We start from the raw sequence: 25,175 nt of genomic DNA, 5'->3' as shown, positions 1-25,175 counted from the left end.
ACTATACCCCAGTCTATCACCAATTGTCCCACTCAAAATCCATTTACTGGCTCATTGCATCCTAATCGCCAAAAAGGCTTGGTCAGTACCAGAAATTGGGTGTGTAGGTATGGCATCTTATTCCAAACTAAAGCCAACTTGTTGAATAACCAACCACAGGTTTTCATCACATATAAGCAGTTACATCTCTGCCTCTGCCTTTCAAGCAGACAAGAAAGTTACTAGGTTGATGCAAAAGTAATTGTGGTTTAAAAGATTAAAAATAACATATTCCCAAAGAAATCCCCCAAAGGTGCCCAAAGGTGCTACTTTTAATTATCAAAATTAAGAATTCTTCTGGGTGGTGAACACATAATGGGATTTATAGATGATGCAATACAGAATTGTACACCTGAAATCTATGTAATTTTACTAACAATTGTCACCCCAATAAATTTAAAAAAATTAAGAATTGTTAAAATCAATTATTTTGAGTCAGTCAGTATAATTTTCTTCTAAGAAAACAACATACCCAGTTGTTTTTATATTAAATTTACATTATTTAGTTATTATTTTATAACATTGATCTATAGCTTTTTGGTTAGGAAAATTCTTAGTTGTGTGCATCTGTCCAGTTCATCACAGAATCCTTAGCACCCTAGGCCCCAACCCATTAAATGTCCATACTGCACAATATTTTTCATAACAACCAAAAACTGCCCTACACATTTCCACATACCCCGAGGCAGGACTCAATTATCATTCTCCTAAGGATGGCATGATACTATGAAAACATACCACTGGGTATGTTGCTTAAAATAGTGTTCGATTTTATGCATTTCCAGTTTTAAAGTTAGATACACTTAAATTATGTTAAATGTTTTATTCTTTCTTTTACTATTTTATTAATGTATAACATACATACTGTAGTCCAAGAATGAAGCTGTCAAGAAAACAATTTGATGAATTTTTACCTATAGAGAGGGTGCCAAAAAAATGTATACACATTTCAAGAAAGGAAAAAACTGTATTAAAATTGTAATACTCAATATATACCTATAACAAAAGATGAATGCAAGTCATGTGTATACATTTTTGGCACCCCCTGTATACACCCATATAATCACCATCCAGGTTAAGATTTTGAGCATTTCTAACACCTCAAAAATCTCCTTTATGCCCCTTCCCAATCAACTTCCTCTCAAATAGAACTGGCTTCTATCACCATAGATTAGCTTTGCCTATTTTTGAACCTCACAACAAAATCATACTATACACTATTTTGCGTAAGCTTTTCACTCACTGTTTTCCATATTCATTCATGTTGATGTATGTTTCATTTGTTCACCCCCTTTTACTGCTATTAACTATTCCCTTTTATCACAGTTGGTTTTCCATTTACCAAGTGAAGGACAGTTGGGTTGTTAAGTTTTTTCCCTATTACAAATAAAGCTGCTGTGAACAATTTTGTACATGCCTACATACATACACACACTCATTTCTCTTGGGTATATAACTAGGAATGGAATTGCTGAGTCATAGGGCAGGCATATATTTAGCTTAAGTAGATAACATGAAACAGTTTTTCAAAGTGGTTACATAAATCTGCACTCCCACCAAGATCTTCTGTTCATCAAAATGCTTCCATAGCTGAAGTAAAAAGAAAAGCCACCGACTGGTAGAAAATATTTTAAAAAGGACTACTATCCAAAATATATGGAGAAATTCTACAAATCAATACACAAAAGACAAGCTAATTCTTGTGTAGTGGACAAAAGCTTTAATAGACATTTTACAAGAAGATACCCAAATGGCTAATAAATTCATGAAAAGGTGCTCAATATCATTAGTAACCAGGGGAGGGCAAATTAAAATCACAGTAAGATACCACTACATACTTTCTAGAATAGTTAAAAATATTTGCAATATGAAATATTTTAAATGATTTAAGAAATTGGACTTGTAAAAGAGACTTTTAATTTTTGTTATTATCTAGCACTTTTACACCAACTTGTGAAGTAGGTATTATTGCCATCTATTTTACAGATGAAGAAACTTAGATCGAGAGTGTTTTGATTTTTAAAAGTGATTCTTTAACTATTAAATGGTAGAGATGAGGTACAAACCCAGAAAATCTGAACACAGATCCTTCTCTTTTTCACCTCTGCCTACCCTTGGCCCAGACAGAAGAAAGCTTTCAGGTCTGTATTACTTTGGGGAATTGTTGGCATATCTTTTGCAAGATTAGCAAAGTATGGCACAAACATGGCAACAAGCTCCATACCAGACTAAAAATGTCTGAAATAGTGAGGACATCCCAATTTCTACTCATTTGCAAGATTAGAATATGCAGATAATGTTGCAAGCAGTCTCATCCAGACTCTTTAAGAATGTCACCTATGAAAAATACTCACAGCTTAATAACAAGCATAGTTAATCATCAACAGGTTCCCAGCAGCAAGGTGTCAGACATCGGACGCAACATCATGGTCTACTGAAGTGGGAAGGGCATAGGTCAACTGGGTGTGGGCCTTAGTTTTGCTACCTACTGGTTGAATGTAACAATGATCAAGGTACTTAATCTAAGTTTTATTTTATTTATAAAACAGTGCCACCAATCATACAGTTATGAGGATTGAGATAAAACCAGATAAGGTCATTGAGGTAATTGTCCAGAAAAAGTTATAAGCCAAATACCGCGCGTTTCCCCGAAAATAAGACCTAGCCGGGCAATCAGCTCTAATGCATCTTTTGGAGCAAAAATTAATATAAGATCCGGTAGTACATTATATTGTATTATATTATATCCGGTATTATATGATATCTGGTATTATAATATATTATATTATATTATACCATATTATATGAAAACCTGGTGTTATAGTATAGTAAAATAAGACCAGGTTTTATATTAATTTTTGCTCCAGAAGATACATTAAAGCTGATTGCCCGACTAGGTCTTATTTTCAGGGAAACACGGTAGGTATCTGGGCTTCAAGGGTAAGTAACAAACATCTTCTTCTACATAATTGCTGTTGTTGTTTTTCATCTTTTCTGTCAACCATGGAAAATAAAGCCTTGCCTCTCACTCTACTTCCAGTTCCACTTGTCCTATGCAGATAAGGAACGCTATGAAAATGAAGAGAGACCTGAGATCCAAAAGCAGATGCTGGTTGACATGGCCAAGAAGCTACCCATTTACACAAGAACCGGGAGTGGAGGTCAGTTCAGCCAAAGTCAGCTGGGGAGGCAGCTCAGCAAGGATTGCAGAAAGTCCGAGTCATACATATCCTCAGGCTAGCCCCCTTTTCTCCTCTTTTCTGAAAACCCCTATGGAGCTTTTTCTCAACATTTTATTATAAAGATTTTCAAACATACCTCCAAGATAGAAAATTATACACTAAACATCTGTCTACAGTCTACCAGTAACATTTTACCATATCGCTTTACCACACATCTGTCCATAAATCCATCCCTCTATCCATCATCCATAAAGACATTTTTTGGTGCATTTTAAAGTAAGTACCAGATGTCAGCACATATCCACCTAACATTTTGTATCATTCTTTTCTGGGTGAAATATACAGAAGGTGCCAAAAAGATGTCTACATATTTTAAGAAAGGAACACACTGTATTAAAATTGTAATACTCAATATATACCGATCACAAAAGATGAATACAAGTCACGTTTGACTTTTGCAATTACAAGAGGTGCTCAAAGTGGGTACCATCACTGTAATGTTAATACAGTTTTTTCCTTTTTTAAAATGTGTGTACATTTTTTGGCACCCTCTGTGCATATAAAAGCATGCACAAATCTTAAGTGTACCTTTCAGTGTTTCCACAAATGTACACACCTGTGAAACCAAAACCTCTATAAACACTGCCACACACCAGAAAGTTCTTTTGTGCTCCTTCCCAGTAAGTCCCACGACATCCGCCACCAAAGAAAACTGCTATTCTGATATTTTTCCACCATAGATTAGTTTCTCCTGCTCCAGCATTTTATACAAATGGATTCATACAGCATGTACTATTGGGTCTGGCTTCTTTGATGCAGCATAATGTTTGGGAGACTTATTCCCATTGTTGTGTATTGCTGAGTGATATTTCACTTTATGAATATATCATAGTTTGTTTATCCATTTACCTGTTGATGCATGTTTGGCTTGTTTGTGGTGCTTAGCTATTATGAGTAATCTGCTATGAACATTTTTGTAAAAGGATTTGTGGAGAGGTAGGTCTTCATTTTGGAAGGCAAATGCCCACTAAGGACTTTTACTGTTAGTTTTCATCTGCATGACTAGAACAGTACGAGCTAAACCAATTCTTTGCCTTTTAAAATTTGAAAACCGAGGCTCTTTTGCCAAGTCACCCTAATATTTCTACAAGGAAGATTGTGCTTGAAAGCTTTGGGAAGTTTACTGTTATATATTTATTTTCATTTATCATTTATTTATTCAATGAATATTTATGAAGGTCTCATGTGACAACTGGGGAAATTTTAATATGCTCTAGGCATTAGATGGTATTAAGGATGTATTAATTTTGTTAGAGCATTAATGTCTTGGTGCTTATGGTTTTTTTAAAGGTCTTCAAGCACACTGCTATATGGTAAAAAGAAGACAGGCAGGAATTATGTAATCTGAGACAATAGTGAACAGAATGATGTGATAGAGCAGAGGTCACACACAGAGGCATATTAGATGTGTTGGGTCCAGACACAGATTTTGTTTCAGCTCTGTGTCTTTTAAAACATTGTAATTGTTACTAATTTTTAACAGTTAGAATAGTTCCACATGAAAATCCAGATTTCTGGCTTGTCTTGAAAACTCGAACACTGGCAATATTCGATCTGTATTTCCACATGGCAAAAATCAGCTAATACTGAGCAGTAACTGCTCTCTTTAAACAGAGCATGAATTCTCAGGTTCTCCCAGAGTCCTACTGCCTGCTTCACTCACTATCCACTATTCCCCGGACCACTGAAGCATTTGTTTGCAGCCCCCATAAAATAGAGTGATAGAGAAGGCTTCTCTGATGAAATGTCATTTGATCTGAGACCTGAATAATAAAAAGGAACGGCACATACAAAAGGCCCTAGGACAGGATTAGAAGAGCAGACAGACAACCAGTATGGCTGAAGTATCGTAGCTGGAGATTGAAGAGGCAGGCAGAAGCCAGATGATACAGGCCATGGTACGGAGTTTGGATTTTATTTTAAAGGTGTTGGAAATCCATTGAAGGTTTTACATGGAGAATCATGTGATCTGATTAACCTTTTAACAGATCATCTAGCTATTCTGTAGAGAATGTATTGTAAGGGGGCAAGAATGAAAGCAGAGTGAATAATTAGGCAGCTATTACAGTCATCTAAGTGAGAGATGGTGGCTTAAACTGGGCATGCTGAAGGACCTAAATATGCATGTCCCTCTCCCTTCCTCCTTGCCTCAGTTGTACCCATAGTTTGGTCACCTCCTGCATTGCTAGAAATGAACAAACTCTGCTGAATTAGCAGTCCATTATGTTGAGTCAGTTATGTATGCTTAATATACACTTTAGATGGAATTACTGTATTAGCTCAAATTATTCATAATTTTAGTTGTTATACTTAATCTCATTAAACACAGTAATACTCTATCAATAAACACAGAGAAAATGAGGAGGAAAGGAAAATGCCTTTTCAAAAAGATATATGCACCCCTATGTTCATTGCGGCACTATTTACAGTAGCCAAGATATGGAAGCAACCTAAGTGCCCATCAATAGACAGTTGGATAAACATGTGTTACATATAGACAGTGGAGTATGACTCGGCCATAAAAAAGAATGAAATCTTACTATTTGCAACAACATGGATGCACCTAGAGGTTATTATGCTGAGTGAGATAAGTCAGACTGAGAAAGAAAAATACCATATGATCTCAGTTATATGTGGAATATAAAGTACAAAATAAATGAGCAAACAAAAGAGAAACAGACTCATAGAAACAGAGAACAAACTGACGGTAACCAGATGCAAGGGGGGTTGGGGGTCTGGATGAAAAAGGTGAAGGGATTCAGAGGTACAAATTGGCAGTTACAAAATAGTCATGGGGATGTGAAGTGCAGCACAGGGAATATCATCAATAATATATAGTAATAAGTATGTATTGTGTTAGGTGGGTACTAGACTTATCAGGGGATCACTTTGTAAGTTATATAAATGTCCAATCACTATGTTGTACACCTGAAACTAACATAATATTGTCTGTCAATATTGAGAAAAAAAAATTTTTTTTAATGCCTTTGATCTGAGGGAAATAAAGAAAGGGAGGGAGGGATGATTTTTTTATATCAGACTACAGAGTGAACAGAACCCTGAACTAAGAGGTCAGAAAACCTGTCCTGGTCACAGCTCTGCCACTCACTTGCTGTGTGACCTTGTACAAGTCACTTGATGATATGGCTCAGGTCTTTACTTCCTTTATCTGTGAAATGGTCACCTGAACTAATAGTTCTAGAATGTCTCTTTTACTCTTCAAATTGTTATTCAAACAACCACTCTATTACCATGCTTTTGGAGTTTTATCCAACTCATACAATCCAACCTCTGGAAAGAGGAAATAAATTATGAATTCTCGTTTTTAGATAGGAAAGTTGGAGTAAACAGAGGCTAAATGATTTTCCCAAGATTACTCAAGCAGTTGACAGTAGTTTGTTTTATAATGCAAAATGTTATGATTAGATATCCAGATATAAAACCTTTCCCCCTTACCTTCATCCCCCAAAAGGGGCTTTCAAGATTGATCCAACAGGGAAAAAATACGTACCACAATTCTCTTATGCAATCTGCCTTTTGCTTTGTAACTTGAAATGAAATGATTTGACTACCTGTAATGAGTGTATAGCAAGATGTCAGGATAGGCTAGGAAGATCCTGGCCTGGTGTCTCACTGAGCCCTAATCAGTGCTAATCACCTTATTTTTCCTATAGCTGTAAGATTCTGTGACCGGTGCCATTTGATCAAGCCAGATCGCTGCCACCACTGCTCTGTCTGTGCCATGTAAGTGACAGCCATATTTCCCCTGGACTGAGCTTGGCCACTGATGGTTGCCTAGACAACAATGTGACTGACTGTGACATGTAACCATGGCTAGATAAGAATATTTCCTTTCATTCCTAATGAGCACATGCCAAACACCCTCACAGATATTATGATTCAAACCATTCTAAAGCTAGGAAAGAGAAATAAAACCTTATTTTAAAAACCAATGTTTTACTTCAGAACAGTTTTAGATTTGTAGAATTATTGTGAAGATCTCATATGTCCCACACCGTTTCCCCTATTATTAAAATCTTATGTTAATTTTACATTTGTTACAATTAATGAACCAATATTGACGCATTATTTTAAACTGAAATCCATACTCAGATTTCCTCAGTTTTTCCCTAATGTCCCTTTTCTGTTCCAAGAGTTCATCCAGGACACCACATGACAATTATTTTACCCGTGATTCAAACAGACTGTAATCATACGTTCTCTTCTGTGCTTTTATTAAACTGACTATTGAGCAAAATGAGGAGCATTATCTTGGACATTTTGTCTGTATCAATACCCTAGAGTTCCCAATTGTTTTAAATAGATGGATTTCTAGGCATGTAACTTGCTGCCAGCGTGATCCTATAAATTGTTGTGATTGTCTCATCCTAGGAATGACTGAGGAAACAATAGTTTTAGTTAGAGTTAGCTATTGTGGAAATCTAGGAATGAGTGTACTGGTTCCAGGTAAAAATACTGCTCAGACCTTGAGTTCAATGATGAGCTGTTGCTTCATTTCCATAGCTCTACTTATCACACTACATTTTGTTATTTTTAGGTGTGTATTAAAAATGGACCATCACTGCCCTTGGTAAGTCCCTTTTATTCAATTCTCTCCTCTAAAGTTGTAATATGCCTGTTTCTGCTATTCGCTGGGCTTTGTATCTGTGTGAGGGACATGGGAGGTTTAAGGTTTTAAAGCAAGAATAAATAAATATACAACCAAAGGCATGGTAGAGAATTCTTGGGGTTACAAAGCTAATTGTCTCTTGTCCACTAGCTTTACTAATTGGGCAAGGAAAGAAATAGAGCACAAATAGTTCTTCTCCTTGATTTTATAGAATCAGTTCTGTTTTCTGTTGTCTTGATGTTTGAAATACTCTAGATTGTTAACTTTAGCAATTCTCCAAATTTTATATGTCTGACCTAGAGAACAAGTCTGAAATCCTTTAACTGCAAAGAGAACATGCCAAACTGTACTAAGTCTAATAGGTTTTCAGCATCCAAGATCTAGGTCTGCTTGGGTGTGTCAAGAACCAGTCCAGAACTGTTAGTTAGTCCAGGTATCTCTGTGCCTGTAAATGAAAGGACAAACAAGTGACACCTGAACTTGTTTTTCCAGCCTATTCCTATTAAGGGACTTTTATTTCTGTTGAGTTTCTACACAACATGTGATGAAACAGCAGGAGTCACATACTTGCACTGCTTAGTTCACTTTATGTATCAGTGTGCTCTCCATAAATGGATCCTGATTTCAAATCAGTTTTTCTCTTTTTTAGGGTTAATAACTGCATTGGATTTTCCAACTATAAATTCTTCCTTCAGTTCTTAGCTTATTCTGTTCTCTACTGCCTGTACATTGCTACAACGGTCTTCAGCTATTTCATCAAATACTGGAGAGTAAGTTAAAAAACCCTGAAGGTGTCCCCCGCCCACTACCTGTCCAGAACAAACACACATCTACTCCAGTCCGTGACATTGTTTACTCATCTTTTTTTTACATTTTGAAATAGCTAATACTGAAGTAACCAGAACGGAAGGCACCAAAAGCGTCTGTCATACATGAGAATCTTTTGAAGAACTTCAGGAACAAAACCTCTTGACTCTTACTGATTCTTTACAAGTACTTCTCTAGTCAAGCTTTAAAAATTCACATCTTATAAATTATAGATTTGAAAAATATTGAAACTAATTCTGAATCCTTAGTTTCTTAAGAAAAAGGGTAACAAAAGTACTACCTCATTGTTAGAAAATACTAATTCCCTGTTCAAAGAACAGTTGCAAAATTCCTACTGGACAGAAAGATTCACTGACTCATCTTCACATATGACCAAAATGAAATGAGGAGTCGTATTTGAACTTCATATGACAAACATTGGCTCTGTATCTGCTTCACTGGCTCATTGCCAAAATCAAATGAAACAGATGTTGAAAGTACTTTACCTTTCAAAACATGATTCTAATAATTATAATAAAACCTTTAAAAAATACCCTACTTTCGTCTTCCTTCTACTTGAAGATATCAATCATATCCTACCTATCTCCAAAAGAATTGAAGGCAGATTTTCAGTTTATATATGTGTACAGGGTCTGCCAGCAATGTAGTGAAGTATGTTGCTTTGTTGTGTTTTGTTTCATGCCCATGGACTCCAGGAGACATTCCCTCCACACAACTGCAATATGACTGCTAAGATGTCATAACCGTCCATGGTGAGGGTTATCTAAACTGAACAGAAACACACAGATGTGGGCAGAGCTACTAGTTATTACTTTAGCAATTGCACAAGAGCCTTATAACAGGAATATCTCAGGACGTTCCTATTATAGGATCCTATAACAGGATTCACAGGCCAGTATTTAGATTATGACAAACCAGAGGAAAAAACGAGAAAGGAAAGGCAGTGAGAATCTGAATAGCTAAGAATATTGAAATTACTAGTGATTTGATCCCTACTACTGTCGAAAATTATAGTGATATGTGCTTTCCATTCTCCCTTCAATTTGCTTGATTAATTCAGATATTTAATACCTTTAAGAATCAGGAATTATATAATGGATTATAAAAATCTTCAACTCAGAGATACAAGAGCACAGGCAGAAATTAAGTTTTCTCATCAATTTTCACCAAATACAAAATGCTTCACCATCTTGGTGTTTCTTCTTTGGCCCCTTTCCACAGCACAGGATCTCTTATCTATTACTCAGTTTTCTAGGACCTGTTTGGCATTTTATTAACGCACTGAGCTACCATCCTGAAAGTAAAGAAAATCTATTTTATCCAATTCAGCAAGGAAAGTGTCAGCCTTGTTCTTCAGTACCCGTACAGGGCCTTAACACAGTAAGATACTGTTTAAGAATCACTCTTTACTCTCCTAACAGAGTAAATAAACATTGTTGCATTTCATGCATTTTGCCTTTGGCCCTCCTAGTTAGGCAATAATCAAATACCACAATGCCAGCCAGGTGCCATATGCTTTTTTTACTCTTGAAAGATAATATTTGGATATGAATTAATTACCAGAAATATCTCAGTATTCACAAGCAGTATCAGGGGTGAACAGAGTTTTGTCCTTTCCTATACCCTCATTTTTTTCCTGCACAATATACTACCTCATGCCTAACAGATGACAGGCGAGGAAATCTGTCTTGGCTTGCCCTTCTAATGAAAAGGACATTAACAGTTTGAGCAATGCTTCTTTTTAGTCTCTCCAGCCAGAGCTTGGGGCTGCTCAGCCAGAGGTACGGGACATGCCAAAGCCAGATGCTGCTTGCTTGTTTGAGTTTTGTGGACCTTTGAGGGATTTTAGGAAAGTCTGCAGCCTGAGCCAAGACAGGCCGTTTGTATGGGAAAGCCACTGGAAGTGGCTTGGGTGGGCCCGAAACTTGGGTAGGGCAGCGTCTTAAGGAACCACCAGGGTGCGGCGAATTGTGTTAGCCAGGTTGATGGAGATTCAGATATGGCGGCCGCCTGCATCTGCACGCAGGGAGGGGAAGGGCTCAACAAAGAATCAATGGCTTTTGCCAGCTCCTCCGCCCGGGAGAAAGCTGCCCCTCCAACCCTCATCCTGAGGCCAGACAACTCATTTCCTCCCTGTATGTCCCTGGTGCCTTTTGAGCTGCTGCCCCAGTGCTGGAGCTCAAAGCGATCGAGTCCGTCATCAAATAAGACCATGCGTGGGTCCTTTAAGAGGAGGGTCTGGGAATGCAGCCATCCTCCATCTCACCCAGCCACCATCTCTGCTGGTTTTCACAGGCTGCAATTATGGGGACTTCTCTCTCCGGCACTGGAACCCTGGGCTGGGGAGCCTGGTGTGGGGCTGGGACCCCTTGCTCCTCCAGGGGGGAACCTCCACAACCAAGATATCCATCCCAATTTTTAATGGTCACATGCGGGTGTGGGACCAGTGCGTTCCACATCTCCACCCCTCTTAACAGTCTCGCGGTGGCATCTTCTGTATGTCCTTAGTTATAGGACTTCTGTTCAGTTAGACTTCAGATGGTTCTCAATGATGGTTGTTCTGCAGTTTGATTGTAATTTTGATGTGGTTGTGAGAGGAGGCCATCACAGCATTTCTCTACTCTACCATCTTGACTGGAACCCCATACATTTCAAAGTCAGGATCTGAATCTCTCTGATCCTAAGCTGAGTGATCTTAAACAGGGCCCCATGTCTTACTGCCCATTATGGTCCTGCTATGGAGAAGCTCTAGTCCCTTTGGAATAAAGAATTCAGAAAACCATCAGATCTTGTCTCGCCTCTCAATGTTAACTTCAAGAGTAGCTACTCTGATAGGAAGTTGATCTTTGCCTCACAAAAAACGTACCATGTTTCCCCGAAAATAAGGCCTAGCCAGACAATCAGCTCTAATGCATCTTTTGGAGCAAAAATTAATATAAGTCCCAGTCTTATATTATTATAAGACTGGGTCTTAGCTTTGCACAGTGGCAGTATCGTAGCCAATGAGGTTTATCAGAGGCGCGATTATTGCTAATTGAAGACTGGGTCTTAATATAATATATAATATAATGTAATATAATATAATATAATATAATATAATATAATATAATATAATATAATATAAAAATAATATAATACCAGATCTTATATTAATTTTTGCTCCAAAAAACACATTAGAGCTGATGGTCCAGCTAGGTCTTATTTTTGGGGAGACAGGGTAGTAATATACACTTCCTATACTGGGTCATGAATCTCCTCAGAGGCTATGAATTATTTTAGGACCAAGATAATAGTATTATTCCAGCAGTATTCCCCTAAACTGTTCTTGTTGGTTATTGCTTTGAGTAATTTAGCTTGGTTATCTTCTTAGAAGGTAATTCTGAATATAGGCCATCACCTTCTTCTAATAAAAAAAAAGTTAAATATGAAGTACTCTATCAGGGAACAACACAGTAAATATGATTTGGCAGGCAGAAGAGATCACTTTATATCAATCTGTCTTGCACAGCCATTTTCTGTTGCCCATTTAAACACGAAAGATGAGACTTCAAATAAATGTGAGCTTTAGAAAACATACTCATAAAGTAGAGATTATGAAAGCAAAAACACAACCAGGGAAAAACCACTACAAAGCTATATATGGAGTCTTTCCCATAAATTCAAAACAAAACAAACAAAAACAATCAAGTTCAATTTGGGTGCCCAGGCCAAGGTTTTATGGTGGGATCATTTTAAAAGGAAGCTTCAGATAAAAGTTCCTTGGGGTAGCTATTTCCTGGGGTGCTCTGCCCCTGTGCAAATTTTACCCAGACCATCCCTCAGCTGAAAGCATCTCACTGGCTTACTTCCCTTTATTTTCATTCTTCAAAGATATACATACCCTCTGGGAGATTCCCAATGTTTCTTAACATCAAAATGGATAAAAATCTCCTCTAAAAGAAGAAAAGAAATCTATACTATCTGAATTTGCCAAGTGTTTCCAAGCCTTAACTTTCTCCTTCAAAATTAGAGTAGACCCAGATCCACTTCAATCAAGAATCACCTTTAACTTTATTACTCAAGAGCATTTAGAAATATTTCAAAAATGTTCATCATGCCCAAACAATGATCAATCAGCACAGGAAAGGAGGAAATAAAGAAAAGTCATTTTTTCAACTGCTCAGTGCAAAATTGAAAAATTTTCTAAGATTCTCTTCAGAACACAAAATGTTACATGGTGTGTGTGTGCTATAGGACTTAGAAAATTCATTCTGGTCTAGGGCGGCATATAAAAAAAAGCTGCTGCCACATGGAGAATAAGATGTCCCAGCTAAGTATAAAAATCTTTAGCTACCTACTTAAAATTGCCTGCAAAATACTGCTTGTTTTTACTGTCTAAACATCTGTTTCACAGGATATAATATTCCAAGACATTGTACTTCAGCTATAAAAAAAACCAAGCACACAAAATTTGCAGTAGCTTTAAAATCAGGTCATGGCAGATAGGTAAAGGATTTTAAAATTCTACCTATTTGTTATAATTTCCTACACATATCACCATGACATTTTCAACATAGATATGTATCCAAGGAAACATGACATTTGAAGTATTCCAGAATAAGGCACCTTGAGACAAGAAGATGAACCATATGACCTCAAAATCACCTCTAGCCAGTGATGTATAATTTGGAAATTAAATGGAGTACAAGCTTTAAGGCACGGCATAGCAATTAGGGTTAGAGTATGCCCTTTTCACATTACCTTTGTCAAACTGGCACATTATACCCTCTATTTCACACTGAACTACACGTAAGCAAAGATCCATTTTAGGCTTTGTGGACTGAAAGCATATCCATACTGAGGTGTGTTCATCAACAAAAAGAGTTGTTGTTTTGTAAAAATTTTACAAAATGGAGTTTTTAAATTAGAGCTAGACATTTTATACATACAAAAAAATTACTAAATGATATAGAAAAAGTTAGCCAAGCCTTACCACTTTAATCTTTTGTTTCTGTTTATTATTTCTTTCCTAGGGGGAATTGCCCAGTGTTCGCTCTAAGTTCCATGTCCTTTTTCTTCTCTTTGTGGCCTGCATGTTTTTTGTCAGCCTTGTGGTTCTCTTTGGTTACCATTGTTGGCTTGTCAGCAGAAACAAAACCACCTTAGGTAAGACTGGACATTAAGACTGGAGAAAGAAACATATTAATATATATCACAGTGAACTCTGGATTGTCCCCAAGGAAGACAAAAACTTTAGCTGCAGTGAATGAAGCATACATAGTGAAAAGAGCATTAGTGAATGAACTCTCACGCAAAACCAGAAATGGCCATTCCTCTTTATAGTTCATATTGGGTAATAGCCGTCCAGATAAACAGCTTAAAGATTTTTCTGAACAGTGTTCACATGAGGAAGTTAAGGAAAGAATCAGCACAGAAGGGAACACCAGAAGGGGGAGGTAAAAGTCACTAAAGATAGAAGAATCTAATTTATTGAGCACATCCAAAAATAGTCCTGAGAAAGAATTCAAACCAACAAATCATTGAGTATCTGCAATCATCAAGGAGGTGTCTAGAGACTGTGGGAATAAGGTAAACACATTGAACAAGTGAGTCTCTAGAAAAATGGGTATAATAAATGTACATTATTTTTCTGCCCATCACTCTATACTCTGGGCTGTTATTTGGAGAACTACATTTCTGATGGATTCCAGTGCAACAATTTTTTCACCTATGGTGGAAGAAATATTTACATTGTATGCAAATCAGTGCATGAAGAGTGAGGAGAAAGTGTCAAAATGTTGCATGTTTAGCTAAAATAGATTTGAGGAAAGTTTAGTACAAAAGCCACTATACTTTTGGAACTCATTTGCTAATAATGCTAACAGCTAAGAAAGTATTTGCACTCATTTTTTAAACCAAATACATATATAGCAGTTAGTTGTTAGCACATTTATTTGGCTTAGAGATCAGCTGCAAAGTAGAAAAGTATGAAAACAAAGGACAAGTGGGAAATGGCCAGATGCAAACAGAGTCCAACAGTGATAGTGTTTGCTTAATGGGGTAAATGTGTGTTTAACATGGTCTAGTTTCCCACAGCCTTTAAAGTGATTATATTTATGTATTATTTAAGGTTAAAAATAGTTACAAAAATCGCCAATTACTTTTGCACCAACCTAATAGTTCTTCCATTGACATTTTTTTCTGAAGTAAGTGATTAAACTGGTTTTTACTAAGTAATTTAGCAATAACTGAGAGTGAAGGGCCTATGCTACTGCAGCACAAAGGTATTGTTGAACCAAGTCACATTCATGGAGAACTGTAAAATTATGATGGTCCTGAAATGTGCTCCTTTATTGCTTTCTTCCTCTTCTCTTCAACTCCCGTCCCCTGCCCTAGAGGCCTTCTGTACTCCAGTGTTTACAAGTGGCCCAGAGAAAAATGGGTTCAACCTTGGCTTCATAAAAAATATCCAGCAGGTGTTTGGAGACAAGAAGAAGTTCTGGTTAATACCTATTGGATCCAGGTAGGTAATGATTACCACTGAAAGAAGTTGATGCTGGACCGTGCCTTGAAGTAGCAGATTCAATTTTGAAGGTAGGATGCAGCACGTATCAGTCTATTGTAAAACTGTTCCCTAAGCTTTTCATTTCTAAGTTAGTAAAGATAAATCGGGAGGTGAAGCTATGATAGAATAGACATTCTCATGCTTTATGGCAGTGTAAACTGCTACCCCTCTTTTATAAATAATTTGGTAATATGTATCAAAAGACCTGTAAGAGTCTACATGTTCATTGTCTCAGTAATTCCATTTCTGAGAATCTATTATAAAGACAAAGACAAAGTAAGCACAACAATGTTTTTTATAGCATTATTTCCAGCCAATAATTAGGAAACAACCTAAACATCCTAAACAATATGTGTCTGTGTATATATATATATATACATATATACATATACATATATATATATATATATATATAGTCAAAAGTAATGGTTTTACATAGTAAGGATAACTACTTACTATATGTTAAGTGGAAAATGTAGAATTCAAAATGGTATGTACACTGTAATTAAAAAATATTTACAAATATATACAGAAGTAAAACAGGTGAAATATACCCCAAAATACTATAAGTGGTAAGGGCCATAGTCTTAGAAATTAGTTTTCTTTCCATTTTTCATATTTTGGGGTGAAATGTTTTTATTAGTTTGATGAAGGGAAAAATTTAAAAAACAAGAACAAGGCTGTAGGTCATTCTTAGAAGCACACCAGGAATGACGGGAAAGTAGTAAAGGAGGATGAGCTTGTGTCCTGAGTGAGTTTGTGAACCAGCGTAAACTCCCATCAAGTAAACTAGCTCTGGAGCAGGCCTTACTGGTAGTCTTCCTGCAGCCCGGTAACATTCACTCCTCAGACAGGTATGCATTTGTTTGCTCACTTCTTTGAGGAAACTTTGTTGGTGGTGATTAAGGAAAATCTTCTCCTCCCGTCCACTCATTGTCCTGATGGTTCCTCTGAACCACTTAGTATTTCACAAGGTCATTTATTTAAGATCTGTGGTATATGTTACTACCCTAGCTATAAATCACAAGACAAAACTGTGTCCATGAGCAATGGTGGTTAATAACTGTTACCAGCAATTATTTGTACCGCACGCGTGCACACACGAATACACACATACTATCACTACTGAAAAGGGAGGTCTAAAATGAGTCTTCTCTGGAATAAGGACAAAAGCAAAAAATCAAAGCCCATTCACTTATATCAGTATACTTACACCCTAGGGAGATAACTATTAACAAGATCTGTCAACTTTCAATTAACCACATTTGTGAACAGGAGAAAAGGCATAGGTAATATCAAATGGATAATCCAGAAGTCACTCAGATATAAATTTGGAATGCATTCAGATGTGTAGACTCAACTCTTCAAACTGTTACCCACTTTAGCCAAGGCCAGAGATTAACAAAGGAGGTGGCCCTAGGTTACCATAGATATCCATAAAGTGAGCCTCACATGTGAATAATCGCCCCCCAAATCTGCACTCTTTGGTAGGCTTCACTCTGGCTCTTCGCCCCAGCTCCTAATAACCTTTCTACCATATGAGCCAAATAGTGGGGCACTAAAACATTATTCACAACTTATCTCCATTGTATTTAATGATTCTACATCTGCTTATTTTTCTTGAATATTTTGAACCAAAACAATAATATAATGGGACACAAATTGGGATCATGATCATTAAATGGTATCTATGAAGGTTGCTGTGCACACATGTTTTTGTTTGTAAGCAACTCTAACTTGTTTCTCATATGCCCAATCAACACTGATGCAGACAAACAAACAAGATCTAGAAACTAAATGATGGTATTGTAAGATCCTGTTCCACTATGGCTTTAGCCAACAAGCTGAATGGTTTAAATCTTGCTAAGAACCCTCTTCCTATTTCTAGTAGGGTTATTACCCTCATAAAAAGTCCAGGTCAGCTGCAAGACCTCACTGCCTTCCTTTCCCCACCAGCCCCGGTGATGGACACTCCTTCCCTATGAGGTGTATGAATGAGTCACAGAACCCACTGCTAGCAAATGAAGAGCCCTGGGAAGACAATGATGATGACAACCGAGGTTAGTAGGCGATAAGGAATTCTTTTCTCCACTCATTAGACCAAGCACTAATAAAGACAATCTTAACACAACAAGTATAGTGTAGTGAGAAAATAGTGTCCAGAAAGATTTTATAGCATGTCAACTACATAAGTGCCCTCTGGATGGAGAAGGGCAAGTATGGCCATATTTGTTTAGCAAATATGGGTGGCTTAGGTAGGGTTAGATGGCAGCTTGGGAGGTTCATTACCAGCTTTGTGATACCATGATTTATAACCAATCAGATAAATCAGAAAATATAATAAACAGTGCCATGCATTTTTGTAAACAATTCTGTCAGTTGGCCAGTCATCGTCCTTTGATTGAATTAATTCAATCACTGGGCAACAGCTTACCTTTCTCTACCCTGATTCATTCACATTGGTTACATTTTCTCTAAAATCTCATCCCCTTTCCCTTTTAGAGTGGTTTAAATGCATGAAAAAATAAAAGATTGTATGTACGGGCAAGCCTACATGCATGTAGTCTACTTTTCTGAAAGGCAGAGGGATGAAGGAAAAATCAGGAAGCAGAAGTTTGTCCTTCCACCTCTCTCCCACTGGTTATTGGGTCATCTTGAGATGTTTCTATGAAGAGCTAAATGTTAAGTTCTCGTGTCATGTACCTCCATTGTTACCTATCCTTTGTCTCCAAGTAATGCTATGCTTACTACTGTACCTCCAAATGTGTTAATGTTGCTAATAACAGGCATCGGAGAGTAACAGTTAGTGGCTCACCCCGATAATGCAATAGCTGACAGAAATTCTGAGTGGGAACTTGTACTAGTTATCACAAACTGTACCCAGGGTGAACAAGGCTCACTGAGGTGGGGAGCACGGATGGGAAACAAGCCTCTCTAAATGTTCACCTAGTTACATTATCTAGGCCCAGATTCTATACTTGGAAGTCCAGTATTAGAGTGAGTCATGTTGATAAGACTAAGGAAGACAAAACAGTCCCAAATCCATAATTACAAAAGGAAAAAATTTACAAAGAACTTGTAACATGAGCAACACATTTACCTTCTCCTGCTGACTCTTTATTGAAAAACGGACTGCATTTTCACTTACCTTCCTTCAGCTATGAGTCTTTCTGAACAGACTTTAATGTGTTCTGCTAGCCTACACCAGGCTCAAATACAAATAGTTTTGTTTCCATTGTGGAGATATTTTAAACCAGGGTAAGACCCTATAAGACACAAAAGAAGTATATACCATGTTATAGTTTACAAAGTACTTTTTTTTCCAATTTATTTTTTAAATTTATTGGGGTGACAATTGTTAGTAAAATTACATAGATTTCAGGTGTACAATTCTGTATTACATCATCTATAAATCCCATTGTGTGTTCACCACCCAGAGTCAGTTCTCCTTCCATCACCATATATTTCATCCCCCTTACCCTCATCTCCCACCCCCCACCCCCCTTACCCTCTGGTAACCACTAAACTACTGTCTGTGTCTATAAGTTTCTGTTTCTCATTTGTTTGTCTTGTTCTTTTGTTGTTTTTGGTTTATATACCACATATCAGTGAAATCACATGGTTCTCTGCTTTTTCTGTCTGACTTATTTCGCTCTGCATTACACTCTCAAGATCCATCCATGTTGTCACAAATGTTCCTATATCATCTTTTCTTACCGCCAAATAGTATTCCATTGTGTATATATATCACAGCTTCTTTATCCATTCATCTATCGAAGGACATTTTGGTTGTTTCCATGTCTTGGCCACCGTAAACAAAGCTGCAGTGAACATCGGAGCACACGTGTCTTTAAGTATAAATGTTTTCAGATTCTTTGGGTAGATACCCAGGAGAGGGATTGCTGGGTAATATGGTAATTCTATTCTTAATTTTTTGAGGAGCCTCCACACATAAACTACTTTAATACACTTTTTTTTCATATCCATTGTGACTCCCAACTGTCAGGTTCAGTATGCATTATTATTAACACCATACCCACTTTATAACTGAGGAAACTGAGATTTGAAAATGTTAAATAACTTATCCAAGATCACATTCCAAGAAAGAAGCAGAACTTGGATTTAAAGTACGGCATCCTGATTCCAAATCCTGGATTCTTTCCAATGTAACTCTATGTCTGTCCAGTGTTGTGACTGGATGCCATCTTGTTATCTGATGCATTCAACTGCTTCTTATAATTGTAAAATCACAGACTATAAGCTGCCTTTAGCTTTAGCAAAACCACTGCACCATACCACATATACTGTGTTTCCCCGAAAATAAGATCTAACCAGAAAATAAGCCCTAGCATGATTTTTCAGGATGACATACCCTGAACATAAGCCCTCATGCGTCTTTTGGAGCAAAAATTTATGTAAGACCTGGTCTTATTTTCGGGGAAACACAGTATGAGGGTTTTCTTAAGTCCATTGGAAGAGATTCCACAACTCTCCTTGTCACCCATTCCTGTATCTAACAAGTTTAACAATTAGAAAACTGTACCTTTCTCCAACACAAGTTCTTGTGCTCCACTATTTGTCCAGTTGATTCTGTGTCTTCAGTTGCCCCAATTTTCTGTATATAACTGGTCATATACAATTAGTCCTTTCACTTTTAGAATCTTAGCTTCCTGGGAAAGGTGCTGTAGTTAAAATGACTTAATTTCTATTAGGAATTATATCAAGGTTTGATTCTTAGCCCAAAGTATAATATTTAGTTTACTATAAATTATGTACTTATATATTGTGTAATGCAAAACATTCTCAAATGTATATAAATTGATAGAATATGTTAAAACATTCAGGAAGTATATAAAGGCTTTATCGTCTCTCACATCCCTGCTGTATTTCAGTACAGCAACAGACTAGGTAAAGACACATCTTTATGAAGTCAAGAGATTTAAATAGGCTTCTCTGATGAAATTTTTATAAATATAGTCTTTAATTCATGTATAAATGCATTCAAATGTGCAAATTAAAGTGACGGATCAGTGTATTCTGAAGAGATTTTAACAGGCACCTTTTAAAAGAGTTTTGAGAGGAATGATTGAAGATGGCAGAGCAGATAAACACTGTAGTTGCTTCATCCCATGAACACATGAAAATTACAAATAAATTATAGAGCAGTCAACCTGGAGAACCATCTGAAATCTAGCTGAACAGAAGTTTTATAACTAAGGATATAAAAAAGAAGCCACATTGGAACTGGTAGAAGGGGCAGAGACGCAAAATGGGCAGCCCCAAACCTCCATGTGGTGGATGAAAACTGGGAGGGATAGTTCACCCACAAAGGTTGCCTTCAGAGGACGAGGGACCCCAGCTCCACTCCAGGCTCCCCAGCTGGGAGTACTAGTTCTGGGAAGAGGAGCCCCCACAACATCTGTGAAAAACAGTGGGTATTCTGACTGACTGGCTGGGACTGAAGATGGCAGAAAACCCAGACGTCCTCTTAAATGGCCCGCGCACAGACTCACTCACAGGTACTCACCTTGGGCTTCAGCGGAGGGTCGATGACTAAGGGGGTGTTGGAGACAAACGGGGAGCAGGCTGAGGTGTGTTGCTGCAGGGTGAGGACCGGATGACAGTCAGCATTCTCCAACCACTGTGTGGAGTCCTCCGCTCAGGCAGCCAACAGAACGGTGCCATCTTTCCTCTGTTGAGCCCGCCCCCTACGCTTACGGCCAAATCTGAATCTGATTGGCCTGGTGAGCTCTGCAGCTACGCCCTGCTGACTCACTGGAACCCTGCCCCACCCAACTCCATACTGCACAAGGCTTTATCAGCAGCTGAACCTTATAGGAGCTGGCAGGTGGCAGCAGGCCTCAGGGTCTCCTGACTCTTTGCAGAGCTACCCCAGACCCGGTACTGGTGGCAAATGTCCTCGGTTTGCAGTGTGGCCTCTCCCACATGCCTCCAGGTCTAGCACAGGGAGTGAGCAACCATGGATCACTTTGTAGCTCCTACCAGGTAGTCCCTGGCCAGTCATAGGCAGTGGGTGACCTGGGCCTGCACCAGAGCCCCTCCCAAGAGGCCCCAGAACCAACACACTTGGAGGTCAGCTTCAGACCACAGCAGAGCACCGCCCAATTAGCCCCACAAGTGGCACACACAAAGGGTGATCTCAACAGGTACCAGAGGCTGCTGGGGTGAATCCTACTCCATGGGGTAAGCCCCCTGCACAGCAGCCCGTAAGCTGTGGGCGTGGCCAAACCCCACAGCCAGTCAGCCTGAGGGTCAATCCCACCTACTGATGTGCCAATAGCAACCAAGGCTCAACTATAACAGGAGGGCACACACAACCCACACAAGGGACACTCCTAGAGCACCTGGAGCAGGTGACCAGGGAGACAGTGCCTGGGCCCTACAGGTCACCTACTACATAAGGCCACCTGGCCAAGGCTGGGAGACATAGCAGCCCTACCTAATACAGAGAAACAAACACAGAGGGGTAGCCAAAATGAGGAAACAAAGAAATACATCCCAAATGAAACAACAAGTGAACACTCCAGAAAAAGAACTAAATGAAATGGAGGCAAACAACATACCAGAGACAGAGTTCAGAACACTGGTTATAAGGATGCTCAAGGAACTTAGTGAGAAATTCAACAAAGAGATAGCACATATAAAAATGGACATAGAAACCATAAAACTGAACCAGTCAGAAGTGAAGAATACAATCACTGAAATGAAGAATGCACTAGAAGGAATCACCAGCAGACTAGATCAGCAGAGGATCGAATCAGCTATGTGGAAGACAAGGTAGCAGAAAACACCCAATCAGAACAGCAAAAGGAAAAAAGAATCTTAAAAATGAGGATAGTTTAAGAGACCTCTGGGACAACACCAAGTGTAACAACATTCACATCATAGGGTACCAGAAGGAGAAGAGAGAAAGCAAGGGATTGAGAACCTATTTGAAGAAATAATGACTGAAAACTTTCCTAACCTAGTGAAGGAAATAGACATACAAGTCCAGGAATTGCAGAATCCCAAACAAAATGAACCCAAACAGGCCCACACCTAGATACATTATAATTAGAATGGCAAAGGTGAAGGACAAAGAGAAAATCCTAAAAGCAGCAAGAGAAATGCAACTAGTAACTTATAGCATGGACTGTCAGCTGATTTCTCAACAGAAACTTTGCAGGCCAGAAGGGATTGGCACAAGATATTCAAGGTGATCAAAGGCAAGGACCTACAACCATGACTACTCTACTCAGCAAAGCTATCATTTTGAATTGAAGGACAGACAAAGAGCTTCCCAGACAAGAAAAAGCTAAAGGAGTTCATCAACCAGTATTACAAGGAATCTTAGAGGGACTTCTTGAAGAAGAAGAAGAGGAAGACAAAGAAGGAGAAGAAGAAAAGATAAAAAATATGAATAACAAAATGGCAATAGTTACATATCTATCAACAATTACTTTAAATGTAAATGGATCAAATGCTCGAATCAAAAGACATAGGGTGGCTGAATGGATAAGAAAACATGACTCTTATAAATGCTGCCTACAAGAGACGCACTTCAGATCAAAAGACTGAAAGTAAAGGGATGGAAAAAGATACTTCATGAAAATGGAAACAAAACAAAACAAAAAAAGCTGGGGTAGCAATAATTAATACTAGAAAAAAATGGACTTTAAAACAAAGGCTATAACAAGAGACAAAGAAGGACATATAATCCCACTTCTGGGTATTTACCCAAAGAAACCCAAAACGCTACTTCACGGGGACGTGTGCATCCCTATGTTCATTGCAGCACTGTTTACAATGGCCAAGATGTGGAGGCAACCTGGGTGTCCCTGAATGGATGAATGGATAAAGAGGAGGTGGTACATACATACGATGGAATATTACACAGCCATAAAAGGAATGAAATCTTGAGCAGGCCTGTTGCCTCAGTTGGTTAGAGCACAGTGCTCATAGCACCAGGGTCGTTGGTTCGATTCCCACGTGGGCCAGTGAGTTGTGCCCTTCACAACTAGATTGAAAGTGACAACTTGACCTGGAGCTGATGGGTCTTGGAAAAGCACACTGTTGTTCCCTAATATTCCCCAATAAAAATTTAAAAATAAATAAATAAAATAAACTTAAAAAATTGAAAAGAATGAATTCTTGCTATCTTCAACATTGATGCACCTAGAAGGTATTATGCTGAGTGGAGTGTCAGACAGAGAAAGACAAATGTCATATGATTTCACCTATATGTGGAATCGAAAGAATAAAATAAACAAGCAAACAAAACAGAAACGAGGTCATAGATACAGAGAACATTTTTTTTTAAAGATTTCATTGGGGAAGGGGAACAGGACTTTATTGGAGAACAGTGTGTACTTCCAGGATTTTTTTTCCAAGTCAACTTGTTGTCCTTTCAATCTTAGTTGTGGAGGGTGCCGTTCAGCTTCTAGTTGTTGTCCTTTCAGTCTTAGTTGTGGAGGGCACAGCTCAGCTCCAGGTCTAGTTGCCATTTTCAATCTAATTGCAGGGGGCACAGCCCACCATCCCTTGCGGGACTCCAGGAATTGAACTGGCAACCTTGTGGTTGAGAGAACACGCTCCAACCAACTGGGCCATCAGGGAGCTCAGCTCAACATGCCGTGTTCAATTTTAGTTGCAGGGGGCACTGCCCACCATCCCTTGCAGGAGTCGAGGAATCAAACTGGCAACCTTGTGGTTGACAGGATGCGCTCCAACCAACTGAGCCATTTGGGAGGCAGCTCAGCTCAAGGTGCCATGTTCAATCTTAGTTGCAGGGGGTGCTGCACACCATCCCTTGTGGAACTCCAGGAATTGAACTGTCAACCTTGTGGTTGAGAGCCCACTGGCCCATGTGGGAATCGAACCAGCAGCCTTCAGGGTCAGGAGCATGGAGCTCTAACCTCCTGAGCCACTGGGCCGGTCCCCAGAGAACATTTTGATGGTTGCCAGATGGGAGGGGGGTTGAAGATGTGATGGAAAAAGTGGAGGGGATTAAGAAGTACAAATTGGTAGTTACAAAGTAGTCATGGGGATGTAAAGTAAAGCATAAGGGAATACAGTCAATAATACAGTAATAACTATGTATAGTGCCAGGTGGGCACTAGACTAGTCAGGGAGATCACTTCTTAAATTATATAAATGTCTAATCACTATGTTGTACACCTGAAATTAAAATAAAATAATATTGAGTGTCAACGGTAATTGAAAAATTAAAAAGGGGGAAGGGGCATAAGAGGTCCAAATCTCCAGGTATAAAACAAATAAGTCATGAGGATGTAATGTACAGCATAGGGAATATAGTCAATAATATTGTGATAGCATGGGACGGTGTCAGGTGGTTGCTGGACTTATGGTGATCGCTTCTTTAGGTCTATAAATGTTGAACAACTATCGTGTGCTCCTGAAAGTAATATAATATTGTATGTTAGCTATATTTTCTAATAAAAATCTTCAAAAAGAGTTTTGAGAGACTTAGGGCTACACTTAAGCTTTTTGAGGAAATGATGCAGAGATATGTGTTCTAGTACTCATTAGAAATTTTCCTGTAGCATGCATTAAAACATTAGAGATTACAATATATGTCTTACTGCTCTATTCAAAATTGGGATCCATTTCTTCCAAATTGGATAGGTAGCATCTATGGCCCTGCCTGCCATAAATGTCATGACTAATAATGTGGTTGTAATTATTGTTGTGATTCTTAAATGCAAACTGCTATAAGACTTTGAGTCTGCCTGTATGTGAAACCCACAGAGAACCCCTTCAGCCTTCTGGGGAGAAATTCTAGCTCCTTAATATTTTCTTAAAGAGGTGATTTCTCAATATTCTTTTTATCTTTATGGCTCTGGTGCTTTTTGAATGTTCTCTGTCCTTTTAT

General features: G+C 38.3%; 1 protein-coding gene and 1 pseudogene across 2 annotated transcripts in view; both read left to right on the top strand.

The window, feature by feature from the left end:
* Positions 1 to 25,175, top strand: part of ZDHHC15 (zDHHC palmitoyltransferase 15) — a 71,021-nt gene that overhangs the window by 32,463 nt on the left and 13,383 nt on the right. Inside the window, exons 4-11 of one of the 2 annotated variants that reach the window (XM_074323235.1) lie at positions 2,163 to 2,180; positions 3,080 to 3,200; positions 6,956 to 7,025; positions 7,840 to 7,872; positions 8,561 to 8,681; positions 13,752 to 13,884; positions 15,115 to 15,241; positions 17,240 to 17,343. In XM_074323235.1, coding sequence (XP_074179336.1) covers positions 2,163 to 2,180; positions 3,080 to 3,200; positions 6,956 to 7,025; positions 7,840 to 7,872; positions 8,561 to 8,681; positions 13,752 to 13,884; positions 15,115 to 15,241; positions 17,240 to 17,343 — 727 coding nt within the window. The remainder of the gene's footprint in view (positions 1 to 2,162; positions 2,181 to 3,079; positions 3,201 to 6,955; positions 7,026 to 7,839; positions 7,873 to 8,560; positions 8,682 to 13,751; positions 13,885 to 15,114; positions 15,242 to 17,239; positions 17,344 to 25,175) is intronic. The other variant, XM_074323236.1, reaches the window with a different exon arrangement.
* LOC141569814 (U4 spliceosomal RNA) lies at positions 11,713 to 11,831 on the top strand (annotated as a pseudogene).

The sequence above is a fragment of the Rhinolophus sinicus genome, chromosome X, assembly GCF_036562045.2.
Source record: "Rhinolophus sinicus isolate RSC01 chromosome X, ASM3656204v1, whole genome shotgun sequence".
In the NCBI taxonomy this organism is placed as follows: domain Eukaryota; kingdom Metazoa; phylum Chordata; class Mammalia; order Chiroptera; family Rhinolophidae; genus Rhinolophus; species Rhinolophus sinicus.
This window is presented reverse-complemented; position numbering and strand designations above follow the sequence as displayed.